Raw genomic sequence first — 17079 nt, forward strand, 5'->3', positions numbered from 1 at the left:
AGACCCCACGGCAATAGCTTTTTTCAAACATTAGCCACTAACGACTCAATGATCACAGAATTCTGCATTAATTATTAAAATTTTACACCTAGAAACAAATAGAAAGAAATGCTTCTCCACTATTTTATTTTTTCTTTTTCCCCCAACAGTACTTTTATTTATTTATTTTAAAGCAGGTGATTATTTTTTCTGCTGCTCCAGAGTCTTGATTCACTTCCTGCAGGTGTCTTGTTGCTTCTTGAGGGAGAATTCACCAACGCAGGAAGACATTTGCCAGAAAACATCTGTCGGAGAAGGATATTGAATATTGAAACTATAGTTAGATTGTTATTTCGGATGAGAGAAGGATGTAGCTGACAAAGAGCACAGGATGTCTAAAGGCTTATGAAGTATCTCAGCACACAACGACGCGACTCTACCCAAACGCTCAGCAGTTTTGTGCAGACGTCACGGTTCTGAAGAGTTAGAATTCCTTAGGGGAAAACAGACATCAAATTAGACGATGCTCTTGGAAACACCGGCGTAAGAACACATAGGTGTAGGAAATCACACTGCACTTGCACCCTGAGAACAAAATTTGACTCAGTCTTTAGTTGCTGCATCCGCCCAGGATGATTATGGCTTTTGTAACTTCTGGTAGGGAAGAGAAGGGTGTTCCAAGCCATGGAACTGTTTAAACCTGAGATCCCACAGAAACCACCTGCGCTCCTCATGCCGCTGACGATCCGCCGGGACGCTGCCAAGGACAACGTCGCTACTGGCACGCGCGGGCTGAGCGGTGAACACCAAGCTTGCAATTCGATTCGTTTTCACCAGTTATTATTTTCTGATTTGCACTGATTATTCCTCTCTTCTTTTCTAAAAATTATCCCTGCTCTAAAATGAACACGATCATTCATCACGCCCTTTTCATTATGCCCTACAGAGGAAATCTAATCTTAAGAACAATAATACTCTGAAAATCCAAGTCTTTCATTGTTTCCCTGCTCAGAATTTAGGATTAAAGATTTCTTTTCAGGGCAAGTGTCGGAGTTGTAATTTTTAGAAATTATTCTGGACGTTTATCTCAATATATCTAAAACAGAGTGCTCTTTGACAGCTCTAAACCGAACAAAAAATTAACAGATAAATAACCAAATTTAAAAAAACCCTCTACACTTCCATTTTCACAAGCAAAGAGTCAAGCAAGGTCTCTAAAATTGTAATTTCAAATTCCAAAAGTAGGAAAAGCCTGTGCAACAAGAAATCATGCAGTTCCTTTAACAAACAAAAAATTAAGTTTCAGTAAAGCAAAATCAAAAAAAAATTCAGTGAGAACAAACTACAGATGATAAAGCTGATGCTTAAACATTCACACTACGTGACCACACATCTGGGGAAAATAAACCCTCTGGTGACTCAGCAGGAATTTGAGAGGATGTTACAAATCCCGGAGGAGGTCATAAACCAGAACTTTGTTAAACAGAACTGAAACACTTGACTAAACTGCCTGAACTATTTTTGCACACTGTCACCCGTGGAAAACACTGCACAATGCCTATTTTGTGTAGCACATTCTCATTACGGACTGGAAAAAAAGCCCAGTCTTACACAATTTGCAGTTTCTAATAAAAGGAAAGAGCATTTGGAAAACCAAGTCTCAGTTTTTAAAACGGAACAATTTAATGATCCCCAATTTAAATTGGGGGTTTGGTTTCTTTACACCACTGTCCCAGCTGCAATTGCTTCAACGCTGTCTTGGGGAAATCTAGTGTTATTATGATATTTCTAAAGGGAGCATCACGTTGCATTCACCAGCTGGGAAGCAACCTATTACAGGATTTCCTTCCCCTCAGGGAGGGACAGTGAATGCAAGGCCATTATCTGCTGCAAGCAGGAAATTATCCTGGAAGGGTTCGACTACTTAAGCCTCTTTCTTTAAAGTCCCATTAAGAAAGCAACTCGTTAAGGTTCAGCCTCAAAGCAAAAGACTTTTAGGCATTAAGGCTTTGAAAGATGCTCAGGCAGGACAGTATCCTCAAGTATGCCGGAGGGGTTTTCCAAGAGCCAAGGTGTGCAAGAGCTCAATTTTTTCAGGAACTTGGCAGAAAATGCAAACAGCACGCAAAATTCAGACAAAGTGTTGGTTCTGGGACATAAGCCAAATCTTCTCACAACGTTTTGTGACCTTTACTCGTGTTTAGGACACAGCGCGCGTTTCAGGCGTGTGATCTGTTCTGAAAGACACGCTGGCCAAACACAGTGTGACACCAAGGAGCAGAGATTTTATTCTTACAATTCAAGTCATGGAATCTAATGAATGTACAATTCCTCAAAGCAAAAACTCAGGAAGAAATGTCAAGTATTTCTCTGCTCCCCACGTCAGTCTGGGCTCTGCCGAAACAGGAGCCGTGTATGGGATACCGAGAAACAACTGTCTTCTGCTGCATGGTGTTCTAAAAATATTCAAGCAAAGAAGATTCTAGCCTAAAAGAGTCACTATAAACAGAGTTTAAAAAAAAAAGTAACAAATTCAGGAAAGCAGAAAGTTTACCTTTAGTAAATAAAGAGAACTCTGGTTCTGGGGAGAGTGGAAAAAGTATCTGGCATCTTCCTAACCTTTGCATAATTAATAAATCCTCTGAGAAACAGCAGAAAACCTGGATGGAAGAAACACATTTGTCCAGTTAACACAGGTTTTGCTTCTTCAATCAGAAAAGGAGCAGTTCAACTCACCATTACTAGCATGGAGGGACTGGGATGCAAACCAGTTGATTAAATACAAGAGGTTTTTTGTATCGATGACACCTAATCTTTCCATTTCAAGCAATCTTAAATCCAAACTTTCCTTAGGCAATCACAAAACTCTTGACTCATTGAGATCCAGTCACTTCCGAAGAAGGAAAAAAAAAATAAAGACCAGAACCCACTCTTCCCTTTAAGAACAGGTACACCACCAGTTACTCTGAAGACAAGCACTGTTCTCTTCTTTACTCCTTCTGCATAATAAATAGGCTGCTGCCACCAAGAAACAACAACAAAAGGACAGTGTTTGTGTGTACCTTGAAAACCTAGAAGGCATTCAGTAAGGGGAGGAGTACTCTGAGGTTCACATTTAAGTTCTACATCTACAGGCACATATTTTAATAGCCAGTAGAGCCACGCTCACAAAAGCCCTAACAGTACTGCACAGAGTTTTAAGCACGTGTTTCTTTTTCCCCCCAGAACAAACACTCACCTAGTACAAGGAAGACCCACCAAAGCCAATACTGGCCATCGAAGTAACCAGGAAAATAGGTGGAGAACTGAAAAAAACCAAAAAGATACAAGTTAGAGCACATGGAATTTTCTGAACCCAAATTATTCTCACCAATTTCAGCAGTAACCAGACCCAGGGTGCTGCACACACAAGAGCTTACGGAATGCTCCACGTCGAGGACTGCAGACTGCAGGGAACATCTGGACGAGCATTCGTTTAAGGTTCTTCTACACACGTCAGACCAACTCTGACCAAGGGGAACGAACAGATTCAACACCCAGCCATAAGCTCTTGCAATCAGTGGAGCAGAAAGACACCACTGGGCAAACGCTTCTGTTTCCCCTCACATCTTCGCTGCTTATAAACCACAGCTGCAGTTTCCAAAAGGAAAGAGCAGGTTTGCAGCAGTGCATCACGTTAATTACACTGTGAGGTGGGACAGTACAGCAAACAAAACGTACAGATGACAAAGAAATCCCCGATCTGTGGAACCCTCTGACAAGATTTTCCTTTGCAAAAATTCCTGCCGATTGAACGAACGGCACCAACGCTATCAGAGCACTGATGTTCACTATCAGTGGTAAATACAGGGTAATTTTTTGTTTTCATTCTATTCCAGTTTGAAAACCTAACAAAAGGAAGGCTTGTTATCAAAGTTTAAATAAAATCCACAGCTGAGGTCACCTGTTTCTGTCATACCTCTTAATCCAGCAAATAATTCTTAACACCACCGATACAAGGTGACCCTAAAAAGCCAAACTTTCTACAGGAGAAGTTAACAGATGCTGTACTTACAATTCCTAGCCCAAAGAGGTTAGGTATAAAGTGACAGCCCTAACACTAATGCTCTCTACTTCTACTTATGCATAATTAGTGAGATTGTTTTTCTTGAAATTCAAACTTTTGGCCTAGGATGTCTGCATGTCATTTTCACAGACACCTTCTTTTCACGGGCTCCAAATAAAGCTTTTCTGGTATTTTCTCACAGTCCCCCAAAAAATAGTTGGACGTTTTTTTTTTTCCTATTCCTTTCAGCATCAGCACATCTATATCCTTTTTTTTTTTTTCCTTTTTCCAGAAAAGTTTCTCTTTCTTCCCCTCCAAGTTTTAAAAATATTCCATCAGCCTTTCTTGCTCCCGCAGGCAGGGGTCCGTGCCCAGCAGGGCCCTATCTTTGCATCCAGGCTCCTGTAACATAAACCAGTTCTGATCAGTCATCCCCATCCTCTCCCTGGGTGATGTGGCGGAGGGGAGCACCGGGGATGTTTTAACAGCCTGGATATGCCCAGAGTTCATATGGAAAACGAAATAGAACAGAAAATCGTGCTTCCTCCCGGTCTCCTCCTGCTTGTGCCGCAGGCACGTCGCACCAGAGGGCACCAGTGGGCTTCTCCCACCGTGTGACAGAGCGGTGGGTGCCTCTTCCTCCAGCGAAATGCAAAGCTGGAAGGAACCTTAAGAAACTTAAGAACTTCTAGTTCTTTAAGTCCCTACTTCCCTCTCCTCATCGGCTATCCCATATTTTAGAGAATTTTTTTTTTTTTTTTTTCCAGAGTAGCACCTAAGGAACATCATACTGGAGAGAAACATCCCCGTGCTGACAGCAGGGCTTGCTGTGTCTGGAGAAACCTTTTACAAAGATCAGATCATTGTTACTGCTCAACACTCAAACACGATTTGACTCAATACCGTGGCTCTGTCAGAGTGCCATACTTGCATGTGCAATCTTTATTCTCTTTTATTACAATAAAAATTCCAGCATACACACAAGACAGAACGATGAAAAGCTCTGTTCTCAGCGAATAAGGGGCTCAAAATCTATTTCGTTACAAAAAGCTAAATTTACAACTACCTTCACTACAAGGGAGATAAAAACAAGGTAGGGAAAAAGAGTGCCAGTGTCTATGTACACGTTTTTGCACTACGTAACTTACCCTGACAATAAGGATCCATTTAATAAGAGACAGACCAAACCCAGAAATGGCCCCGTATCGTCCTGCAGCTGAAGTAGTCAGACAGAAAGACAGGAAAAATCCAATCCAGTTGAAGAGGAACGCCACTGAGAAAGAAGGAGAAAAACAGCAGGTCAAGCCCTCTTTATAGTCCAAGGGAAAAAAAAAAAATCATAAACCCCTTGCACACAGTTTTTTCTTGGTGCTACATAAACATAAGTGTGAAAACAACTCTTAGGTTTTTTTCAGGCAGTGACCCAAAATAGCTAAGTTCCACCAGGTACTTACTGAAGAAAGTCAGCATGAAAATGCCATCATTTCCTATCCTCAGCTGGTCGGTGTCATCAAAGTCATCCCGTGTCACAAAGTCATCGTCCTGCAAATCGAAGGGAGACAAGACATGGGTGGATTTAAGTCAGTCCAGTCCACACAGTGATCCCAATTCTGCAAGTGGCTCTTCAAGAAAGGCCCAGCAAATTGTCCAGCCCTCAAAAAGCAGTGTACAACGGGGGGATACCAAATGCTTCATTTACATTTAAGGAAAGATCCGCCATGGGGTGGGAATCCTAAATCTCAAAAGGCTACAAATGCAAGCGGGAAAAATTCCTGCTTCTCATTCTGAGATGATCCAGGGCATGAAATACGAAGTCACTTGCAGTATTTTTTGGTTTTAAAGTTAGTCAAGATCCAGCATAGAATCATAGAATTATAGATTGTTTTGGGTTGGAAGGAACCTCAAAGATCATTCAGTTCCAACCCCTCTGCCATGGGCAGGGACACCCTCCACTACACCAGGTTGCTCAAAGCAAGTTTTTATTCTCACCGTAAAGAATTCCCCTACTCACAAAAAAAAAATAAAACTTATCCTCTCAGCAAGGAATTGGCTTCTGTGAAGAAGAAGAATGAGCAGTGGACATCTAATGCTAGCAAGTGTGGAGGAAGATGCTGAACAAGAGATAATGTTGGAAAAAAAAAAAAAAACCTGAAAAAATAATTATTCCAGCAGAATGGTTATATTATCCTTGTATCAGCTACACCAACCTTTGGAAAAGTCAACTAAGTAAGCAGCAGGAGTATCAAGGGTAGATATGCTAGATGGCTGAACAATTAATCCTAAATCTTTTTTTAAAAAAAACAAAAAAAAACCAACAGTGACAGTGCACACGGATACTGTACAGTGCCTCTGTCAGCTTGCCAAACTAATCTGGATAGCACACACTGGCATTACTGAGATGTCTTACATCATCACAGCTGCCCAGAGGAAAATTCCAAAAAAAAAATTAGCCACAGAACTCTTGGGAGTGTGTAATATCACCACCCCAGAAAGCTTAAAAAAAAAAAAAAAAAAAAAAGTCGTGACACTTGATCAGCAGGAGTTAAAGGAGAAATCGTACACAAGAGATGTGAAGGACAGACAGACAGCCAAGAGTACTCACTCTTCCAGGAACCAAGGGAATTGTGGCTTCAGCCTTGGTTCTCTCCGCCTCATCGTAACTAGGCAGTGTTGTGGCCACGTTGTAAGATGGAGGCTTAGGAAATCCTGACTCATCCTTGTAGTCAAAATAAGCTGCAAAAAAAACGTTATATAGAAGGCAACCTGTCAGCTCCTTCCAAACACCATGTGGGGAATGAGAAGCGTTTCAGATGACTTCAGAAGACCCCAATACCCCAGGCTGCTGAAGCCTGCCCCTCCTGTCGCCCCCCACCCTTCCAGCCTCCTGCCATCCCAACACAGAAAGTGAAAAACACGGGAGCACCTGATCTAATGTAAAGTACAGTGCAGAGCACGACTTTAACACACCTGTTATTTATCTCTAAAACAACGGCACGTGCTGCATGTCTCCTGACTTCAGTAAAGAGAAGTACTCATATTTTCAAATTCAAGTGGTTTGAGTGAGTCAAAGAAGGATCACTGCGAGCCTTAGGCCACTGGTGACCAATTTTTCCAGAGAGAGACTCCAAATTGTTTTCTGATGGAGGGGAAAGGGACTGGAACAAAAATCAAACACGGCATTTCTGAGGCTCAGTCGCCGAGATGCACTGAGGAACCAGACGTAACAGGACATCTCCGCAGCGAGCGTGCCAAGGGAGGACACTCCACAGGTGGCTCGAGAAGCACAATGTTCAAACTTCCATCCAAAGCTGGCCGGTTGTTTGAGAGACCGACAGCATGTCGCGTTTGATTCATAAATCTTATTTGAACAATTGACTATGAAAGTTCTGGAGGGAAAAAATGAAAAGATTTCCCTAAGCCAAAATACTCTGACAGAAAATGAGCTGCTTTGCTAAAAGCTATTAGTGACATGGCAGTACGATGGTTCAGAAGAAGTATAACCCTTCTGACCAAGTCCTTAGTTCCTGAAGACTGCAGAAATAGTGAATTCTTCATCCCTTTTAAGTAACAAGTCCTTTTTGGAAAGAGCACAGCATCATCTGAATGCCAAATAACAAGAGGGGAACCACAGATCCTCACAGCACTTGGATTTTAACTGTCTTCAATCTACTAAGAACGCTGTGAATTGTAACTTGAACACCACTTGATGGGATGACATCAGACGCATCCAAAATGCATCTTCTAAACCACAAGTACCAGCAGTCTCTCTGGATCAATTCTGATCCTTTGCAGCCTTAGTAAGGATGCTGCAATGCCATCCAGCAACCAGGAGAGCAACCAAGGAGGTAAGAAAGCACAAGAGAGCAAAGCCAGCTGCCTCCTTGCAGCCCAACGCACCTGTGTTCTCCGCGGAAATGCTGCTGTAAGGCGGAGGGGCATCGTTCACCGCGGGCACGGCCTCGCCGGGCTCCTCTTCATTCTGCAGCTGAACAGACCCACACACAAGGGAGGTTAACGAGGTTTCTGTAAAATTACCCCTGCAGTTTTAATTGCATATGGCAGGCTCTTCTGGAAGAAGACTGTTCTACGGCACCATGGGGTACACAAGCATTTGTTCTGCCGCACACCGAAGCGCTCCCACCTGAAACGATCAACATGCCATCTGTTTTAAGGTGTTCTAAAACCCCAGCCTCACACAGCCGGATTTTCACAAGGCACAGCATACATCTTTTCAGGATCTTTCCATTTCTCTGGCACTTCCTCAGCTCACACTGCTTAGGAGCTGCAGTTGCATCTGGTTTAGCGGAGCAAATAGCAGGATACACCCAGAAGACTCCATTGCTGCCTGTGGCTTTGCTAAGGAAGGTTTTTTTCCATGGATACATCACACAATGATACATATAAGTATGAATCTTGCCATTTCCCTTCAACCTTTCACACTGTATGACTGAAGAGGAGACAGTTTGTTTTATATTTTGCACGCTGTGCTTCCCACAGGCTCTGTATAAATAACCACGCAGTTTATCACACGTACAGCATCACTTGCACGAGGCAGGTACGCAAACAGGCTTTGATCAGAGAAGCTGGCAACACCACACCAGGAGTGTTCACAGCACAATGCACCAGAAAGGAATGTACAAACCAGCTGCCATCTAATTTTTATCTCATCACCAAAGAAATTGAGTTTTGATGCAGAAAGACAAAAAAGCACCTTGGGATCAAACTACCCTCTTTTGTAATCACAAGACAGCAGCAACCCTGCAACGTCTTCCTTAACATCTTTCTGAACTATCCTTCCTGCACGCCCCTGCTGAAGCCATCTGTGATATTTTGCTTTCTTTTCTTTGGAGAGATATGTTGCCATTCAAATCCTTCCCAAGCGTTTAAGGGGTGGGAGGGGGGAGAGATGTTCTTATTTTACTTCTATGTCTTACCAGGGGGAAAAAAAAAAAATACCAGCTCACACTTCTAAACGAGGGTCTTGTTTCACGCAGAACTGCTCTGCATCTTACATTTTTATTCCTTTTGCCACCTAAGATCAAAGATCAGACTACGTCCACATCCTCTGAGAAAGTCCAAGCCAAAACTTTTTCAGATATTTAAGCACAGTTCACCAGACATTTGCATCCAAACCACAGCTGCAGGTCTGAGCTGTGGGACATCCGAGTCCTACAAGCTTGCTGAGAAGAGCATGAATTGCTTTATTTTCTCTGCCGTGAACTGGACGGCTGCACGCCCGTGAGCACGTGCAGCACGAGGACCTGCAGGCCACGGCACTGCGGCCGGACACAACGTCCTCGCTGGCTTTCCACCTCCTCGGCGTGGAAGCTGCCGTCCTCCCCACCCAGCTGTGTCACAGCTCCCGATGCCAGTTATGGCAAGAAGATTTTAAACACACCCCTTGTTAAAGGAGTTCAACCTGGCAAGGTTTGAATGACTCGGGTTAGCAGGCGATGACACGAGCTGGCAGGTCCAAGGGTTGGCCGAGAGAGGGAATGGGAAAGAAATGACACTGGGAAGCACTGGAAAAAATTCAGCAGTGCTGTCACCCACTCCAGCTGTTCCAAAACAACAGACTGTCACAGAAACGGGACTCTGTTTCACCATCAGATGAAGATCACCTAACAGCCAGCCTCCATCCTCTCCCCATGCACGTTTTCTGGACAGGAGAGATGGAAAAAAAAAGGGAGGTGGTCAGCCCCAAGCTTTGTGGGTAAGAACTCCCCAGATGGCACAAAGCTGAACCACTTCCTTGAAGAAAGAGCAATTAATTAAGTGATTTGGATGAAAATTTAAGCCATATTACACCAAGAGCACCTCCTAACACAGAGGTGTCTGTCAGCAGGAGACATCTGAACTGCTGGCCCCCGGCCAGATGTGAACCCACACCAGATCCATCCCTCTCTGCGCCCCAGGAGCGAGGGCGGAGGTGGCAGGTACCTGCCTCCATAGCTGCAGCTTTAATTAGCCTTGGGGCACACAAGCAATTAACAGGTAAACTGCAGCAACTCCTTCAACAGCCATGCACCTTCATCTTTTTCAAACCAGCTAACTCAGCACGAGCCCTCTCCAAGAAATAAAAATGCCTTATTTTACAAACCCCATGGAGTTCAGCCATTAGAAGAAAAGGCAAACTAACTTGTGAAGTAATTGCCAATTAAAATAAGCTTAAAAAAAAAAGAAAAAAAGAGAGCACTGCTGCAGAAGTTCAGGGGCCGCCTGTGCACAGCACGAGAGGGGCAACCTAAGGGATAATCCCGTAAAATACAGAGTCAAACTAGCTGATTCAGTCTGTCCCAGCTCTCTAGTCTATGAATTCTCACAAAATGCTCCACTATGCTTATTTTCAGTCTATCCACAAAAATTCAATACTTCTCCCCTTTTTTTTTCCTCTGCATACACAGGACCCAGTCTACTACTGCAGGAGGAAAGGCTCCGACACACTGGGGATACTGGGTACCACGAGCCCTGCGTCACCTGCTCTGCTGGGGAAGGGGTGGCAGAAATTAAACCCTGATGTTCGTAAGAAAAAAGACATCTACAACCTAAAGGTACCATCACCAAGGAGGGGGAAAGGAAAGCACTAGATGTGACAATGCTGCAGGAGATGAAACCAAAGAGGACACAGACAGCCGAGTGCAACACTAATTCTTACCACGGGAATTCTTGCAAGTTCTTCTCTCGATGGTAAAAAGAAAAATGTATTTTTGTAACTACCTCGAGTGGGAGAAAGCAAGAGGGACTGACCGCTGGCGTCGAACCACTGCAATCCAGGTAGCGACACGAAAGATGCAGTTACTTTCGGAAGCTGAGCTAGAGGCTGTAGGAGGTACATGGGTACAGAAAACAGATTTTCCTTCTAATGGACAAGGTACACAAATGCCTTCCAGCCTTTCTAATGGTTCCAGGCATCTAAAATTCAACTAAGTGCTTATTAGCAAGGCAGCAAGGGTTCATGTGACAGGAAGAATGAGCCATCAGGTCTGGCAGTGCCCGCTGCTGCACTGCCCGCGCCCCGCGGGTTCGTCTGTCCGGGGCAGCAGCAGCCCAGGCGGCGAGGAAGGCTGAGCCCCTCGGCTCGGCAAGGAAGGCTGAGGGGCTCTGGGGGCCATTCCCCCTCGGGCGCTGCCGAGAGCCTTCGGAACCCGGAGAACCTGGCTCAGGTTTGGCTGAAGTCTGGTTTGCTGAGGCGGTGGCGGGTTCTTTCTTTGAGTCACTGATGGACTTTGGATTTTAAAGCAGGAGAAGAGAAGGCTCCGGGGTGATCTTATAGCAGCCTTCCAGTGCCTAAAGGGGCTACAGGAAAGCTGGAGAGGAACTTTTTACAAGGGCGTGTAGTGATAGGACAAGGGGCAACGGATTTAAACTGAAAGAGGGGAGATTTAGGTTAGATATAAGAAAGAAATTCTTTACATTGAGGGTGGTGAGGCACTGGAACAGGTTGCCCAGAGAAGCTGTGGCTGCCCCATCCCTGGAAGTGTTCAAGGCCAGGTTGGATGAGGCTTTGGGCAACCTGGTGTAGTGGAGGATTTTCCTGCCCATGGCAGGGGGTTGGAACTAGATGATCTTTGAGGTCCCTTCCAACCCTAACCACTCTATGATTCTATGATTCTTCTATTTGTGGCATTAACAAATGGACAGTCTTTGCAGCAAAGCACACAGTTATCAGAACGAAAGTTTGGTGGTGTTTTTTTCACCAGGTCGCTAAAACAACAGAAAGTTGCCTGGCAGGAGGAGGTAGGACCTGGGGACAGTTATTTTCCAAAAAACACCACCAGCAGCTTGGCTCGGAGCAGGACGTGGCCTCTGCCTGCCACCTCCCCCTGCTTGAGACGTACCACCTGTGAATCCACACAGCACAGAGGCATCAAAGTTCAAAACCTACAGAATGTTTGCAAATATTTCCATGTAAACGTTGAAGAAAGCATTTCCACTGAATGTATTTGTTAATTATTCCAAATTTTCTCAACTTAGCAGCTTTGGATTTTATTTTTTTTTTTAAACCTCCCCTCACTCCAATCCTTGGGCTACATGCAAATGTTTTTTATACTAAATCAGAATTACTACAAGCTTCACCTCAGCAATATATCATCAGCAAAATATTAACTCAGCCATCCGTCATGAATGTTTACTGCTTTTCAGTTCTTATTTTGTGTTCTGGCACACAAGGTAGAACTGCACAAAAATCCCACAGGAATCCTACAACAAAAATAACCCTAATCAGATCTCATTTTTGTTGTTACTATGGTTTCTGTGAGTTTTCAGAAAGGCAGATATTTAGGCTAATCACAGAAAGAGAATCGATATTTTTTTAAAAGGCGATAGGATTTCTTTTTTCAGAACGATGAAATCATAACCTTTGCAAGCCAAACGTTTAAAAAAAATAGTTTTAAAATGTGTATCACTACTAATTTCACACACTTAACAAAGCATAAGGCCTTACCCTAATACTTAAGATCAGATGAACGTTTTTCTGGACATTAGGACATCACAGAAAGAAGTCTGGATCTTTTAAGCATTTTAAAATATAGTATTTTTAAAAATTGTCATATGAAGAATGTTAAGTATGTTCAATGAAAAAAACAATCCCTTTGTGACACTATGTGTCAAATTTGGACAGTTCACAAGAAGAGGGCGAAACAGAATGAATGGATACACCCTAATGTTTTTTCTTACTAGTCCCAGTGACAAGGAATCAGAACCCACACACACACTTTTGCTACTTGCTTTTGGTACGTCTACCTTGCAAACGCGACGCCAAGCCCACGTAAAGAGGTACCACATCTCCTGGGAGCCACTAAACAAGCCCAAGGCCAGAGGGACTCTTCCCACATCTGCTTCCCAGGTGGGGTTAGGGAGCCCCACTGAGTTTTACCGATGAGAGAAGAGTCACCAACTCTTCTAAGCCCAACTAAGAGTCCAACACAATCCTGACATCTGAGATACAATTTTTTTAAAAAGTTTGCATGCAAGGCTATTTTCTCCTGTTACACGAGCTACATGATGCTGCTGGACTTCCTTGTTCACACAGAATTACTAAAACCTTCCAAGCTCCTCTGACAGGTCCTGCTGCCTACAGAAGTGAGTGTTTCAGAACAAAACAGTGAGATTTCAGCCACCTGAACACAGACGGGGCCGGACACGGGGCAGCTCCAGATGAAGCGTGTGGCCCCCATCAGCTGCAGCAGAACGTAAGACCTGTGACTTTACCCTGCACCTTTGTCTGAAATCTTTACTGCTGTTATGTCAATGCACACCTCTGTTCTGCTTGTCTGAATGCAAAAGAGAAAGAAAAAAAACGTGAAAACAACCTACTCTGGAAATTTCATTACTGTTCTTATCAGTTGCCTGTATCTTTAGCAAGCACATCTTCTGCACACTACCAGTACCTCATCGAGGAAACAAATAGCCACAGACATCACTAATTCTAACTGCTGACATTAAAAAACACGGTGTATATCTTCTAGTTTCGATCTGTGCACCCGTTTCAACTGAAAAATTACATACAAGCTGAAGGTAAGCAGACGGTGGCAACTGGCATCTGCCTCCTTGTTCCACTCCAGCACTCCCAAATATTAAGTAAGCACTGTGGTCCTTCAAGGGTTTCAACTGCAATCACATTATACCTTCAGCAATATCTTTCTTCTACAGTTTCACTGAAAAAAAAAACCTAAATCAACAGAAAAAAATCTTTCTTCCTTACGTTTCCCACAGACACGTCCCCTTACGAAATGATTCACGATCCATGTAAGCCTTGGACAACTGGAAGAGGAAGAAACATCACTTCAAAAGGAATATGTCTTCATTATTTAACACACCCACCATTTTCTAGGTGGGTTTACGTTACTCATATACATCACATATATTTTCAGATGCCTCAAGCAAAAAGCATGCCTCAGTTAACACACACGGTAAATAAGCCTATTAAAAGCCTGGCTTTTTTTTCCGGAATGGAGGCCAGCTTCTATTCTAAGGACAAAATACCGCTCTGCCACTGAACCCACAATCCAGGGGTAATGCTCAAAAGGCTTTAAGCCACCTAATCCTAACAACATCCCTGTGTAACTTCCCCAAAGACAGGTCTAAACGACGGCAGCCTCCCGGTGTCCCTTTCTGGGACCAGGATAACGAAACCAGGGCGTGCTGCAGCCTTCCCTCCCCCGAACATCTCCCCTTCTCCAGCACAGCCCCATCACAGGGCCTGCGAAGGAGGAACCGGAACAGCGGTCTGCCGCGGCTGCCCAGCCCGGGTGCCCATGGAAAGGGGCTGGGGGAAGCCGAGATCCTTCCCCTGGAGTTTTAGCTTTGTACTTCATCGAGCTGCACTTCCTCAGTATATTCGATCAGACTGCCACATCATCCAAAGGCGTCATCGCAGGCTATTTTTTATCGGATTATCTAATGCCTGAACAAAGCACACGGGGCAGAAAGTTAGCTTTAGAAAACAGATCATACACTGCTGCACATCCCTTTAACACCACATGCCACCAGCGAACGGACACAGGTCGTGAGTTTGCAGCGAAGGAGGCTGCTGGGGCTGCAAGTCCCTCTCTGCCCTGTCTGCAGGGCAGCACGGGTGGAGGAGCAGGGCAGACGAAGAAACACAGGGGTTTCAAACTCAGTTATCAATTTCTGTTGCCCTCAGATCATCCTTATTAACTATCACCTTCTTCTTCTGAAAACACACACGCTCAGGGAACCCTACAAATATTTCACATGTTCAAATAGTGCCCACACCTCAACAGTGCTGCTCCTACGCACAGGTCGATACACCAGCAACACTTTCCAGAACAGGGGTTACACGATCCTCGCAGGCCTGGACACTGTATCACATGTACCTGCACAGGAACCTAGACAAACTCCACTACCACATTACCCCTCTCCTCCCCCCCAAAAAAGTATCAAGTTTTAAAATTCTCAGTTCTCCTCCACTGCCTCATAATGCAGGAATTTAAAGATTAAATGACCGTGTTCTGAATTTCTACAGGCTACCTCCACTTACTGGATCCTGCACCAGTTCTAGCCCTCGTGGTTATCAATTCACTACAAGTCTTTCTTCATTGGCACATGGTATGTTGATCAATTGTACATTCATACACACAATAAGTTTCAACGTATGGAAAAAAAATTGACACATTCAATGCTGGAGAGACTCTCCCACCCTCTCATCTCCTCTTCACCTAAACACCAACTCTGTATCTTTAGTTCCACAGTTTGCAGGGCCTTTTGGAGCAACACAAGCATGAGGGGCCAGTTCAGCAATAACGCACTTTACAGCAACACAAATACCAGGCTTCTGGCAGAAGGCAAGAAAAAAAAAAGCAATTCCTAAAGAGCTACATAAAAGGAGATGTATTTATACGTGAGGTTGTGATTCTGCACTCCAGTTGCACCAGTCCTTTCACGGGGCCTCCATTATCTGTTTGTCTTTAGCAGCACAAATCCTTTGGGGCACAGCCTGCCTCCCTAATCTCTGCAGCACCACGGCTGTGCTCTACAGCAACAGCGGCGTCTGCTACGTGTCTGCTGGACATGCAGGGCCTGGCGAAACGACGGCTTTACACATTCCTCTCTAAGGAACCCAGGAGTGTGCTTATCGGTCAGGTACGGAGTCACTGGGGAGCGACGCCACAGCGCCCTTCGGCACGTTTTGTCACCCGTCTCCACGGGCTCGAGGCGACGGGACACGTTTCAGGGAACGGCAAAGAGATCTGCCTGCGTAAGGGCACACATCTGTCTTGCACAGGATGAAAAAAAAGCCTCAGTTTTACTTAACTTTTACATTTCTAGCGTGTAAAAACCAGAGATCTCCAGCTGTCACCGTGACACTGATACCCCATCCCACTGGGAAGGTGCAGCTCCTATTCCGACGGGCGCGAGCCTGCCCACGCTGGAAGCGCTGCCAAGGGGAAGGCACAGCACAGCGACTCCAGGAGCGCGTCGCGAACCGTCCGGGGGAGAATCTTCTCCCTCGCTTCAAGGAACGGAGCCCCCATGTCCGCACATGAGAAACGCGCCCCGACGGGAGCCCCTCCCGGGAGCCGATGCTCCCGACAGAACGCATCCCTTCGGGAGCAGGGAAGGACGAACCACCCCGGATTTACGAGGAAGCTCTTCAAGGACAAGCCGTGCCCTACGGGGATTCCAATCCGAGCCAGAGGGTTCCACACGCAAAAGATTAAATAAAATCAACGCTCGTTTCAAGGCAACGCGCAACGAGTTCGCGGAACCGGCCCCGCGGGCCGTCGGTGCAGCACCGCGGGGGGCTGCGAGCAGCACGGCCGGCGGGGACGGCCCCGGCCGCACAAGGTCGCTCCGGCCCCTCCGCCGCGCTCCAGCCGGGCCCCGGAGAAAGGCCCGGGGCAGCGCAGCCCCGCGGCCGAACGCGCCGCAGCCGCATCCCGGCGGGGCCCGCCGCGCCCCAGCGGGCAGCCGAGGCCTCCGACCCGGGCCCTGCCGCCGCCGGAGGCCGCGGGCCCGGCCGCCGCCCCGCTCCCCGCCTTGCCCCGCAGCGGGACGGCGGCTGCCAGGCCCGGGAGCCGCCCGGCGAGCCGCGGGGGGAGGCGGCGGCGGCGGCGGCGCGTTCCCGCCCGGCCCCGGGCTCCGCGTCCCCCGGCGCGGCCTACGGAGCCGCGGCGCTCGCGTGCCCGCCGCCCCCCTCACCTGCTGGTAGCGGCCGCTGCCGGGCTCGGCGGCCGCCATGGCGCTCGGGGCGGCGGGGACGAGCGGGCGGCGGGGCGGGCGCGGGGGTTCGGCGGCGGCGGCGGCGGCGGCGCTGCCCGGCCGCCTCCCGACGGGCGCTGCGGTGGCGGCGATGGCAGCCGGGGCGCTCCTGGCTGCGGGCTGCGCTCCCGCCCTCCGCCCGTCACGCTCGGGCGCGCCCGCCTCCCGCTCCGCCCGCCCGGGGGGACGGGCCGGGGGCCGCGTCCTGCTGACAGCGGAGCCGCCGCGGAGCCAGCGGCGTGTCCCGGTTCCGGGGCGAGGGGCAGAGCAGGGCACGGTGGGTGCCCGGGGCCCCCCTGCCCGCGGGGGTGCCGTGCGCCGGCAGCACGGAC

General features: G+C 46.8%; 1 protein-coding gene across 1 annotated transcript; it reads right to left on the reverse strand.

Annotated features, from left to right (window-relative positions):
* Positions 1-259: 259 nt before the first annotated feature.
* Positions 260-16726, reverse strand: NDFIP1 (Nedd4 family interacting protein 1). The gene is made up of 8 exons (XM_086621656.1): positions 16688-16726; positions 7922-8009; positions 6627-6757; positions 5479-5566; positions 5173-5297; positions 3218-3284; positions 2534-2639; positions 260-284 (listed from the first exon to the last, which is right to left on the reverse strand). The coding sequence occupies exons 1-7, from the start codon at positions 16724-16726 to the stop codon at positions 2536-2538; spliced, it is 642 nt and encodes a 213-aa protein (XP_086477782.1). The 3' UTR covers positions 260-284; positions 2534-2535.
* Between the last annotated feature and the right edge of the window lie 353 nt (positions 16727-17079).

The sequence above is a fragment of the Tauraco erythrolophus genome, chromosome 16, assembly GCF_009769465.1.
Source record: "Tauraco erythrolophus isolate bTauEry1 chromosome 16, bTauEry1.pri, whole genome shotgun sequence".
Taxonomy (NCBI): domain Eukaryota; kingdom Metazoa; phylum Chordata; class Aves; order Musophagiformes; family Musophagidae; genus Tauraco; species Tauraco erythrolophus.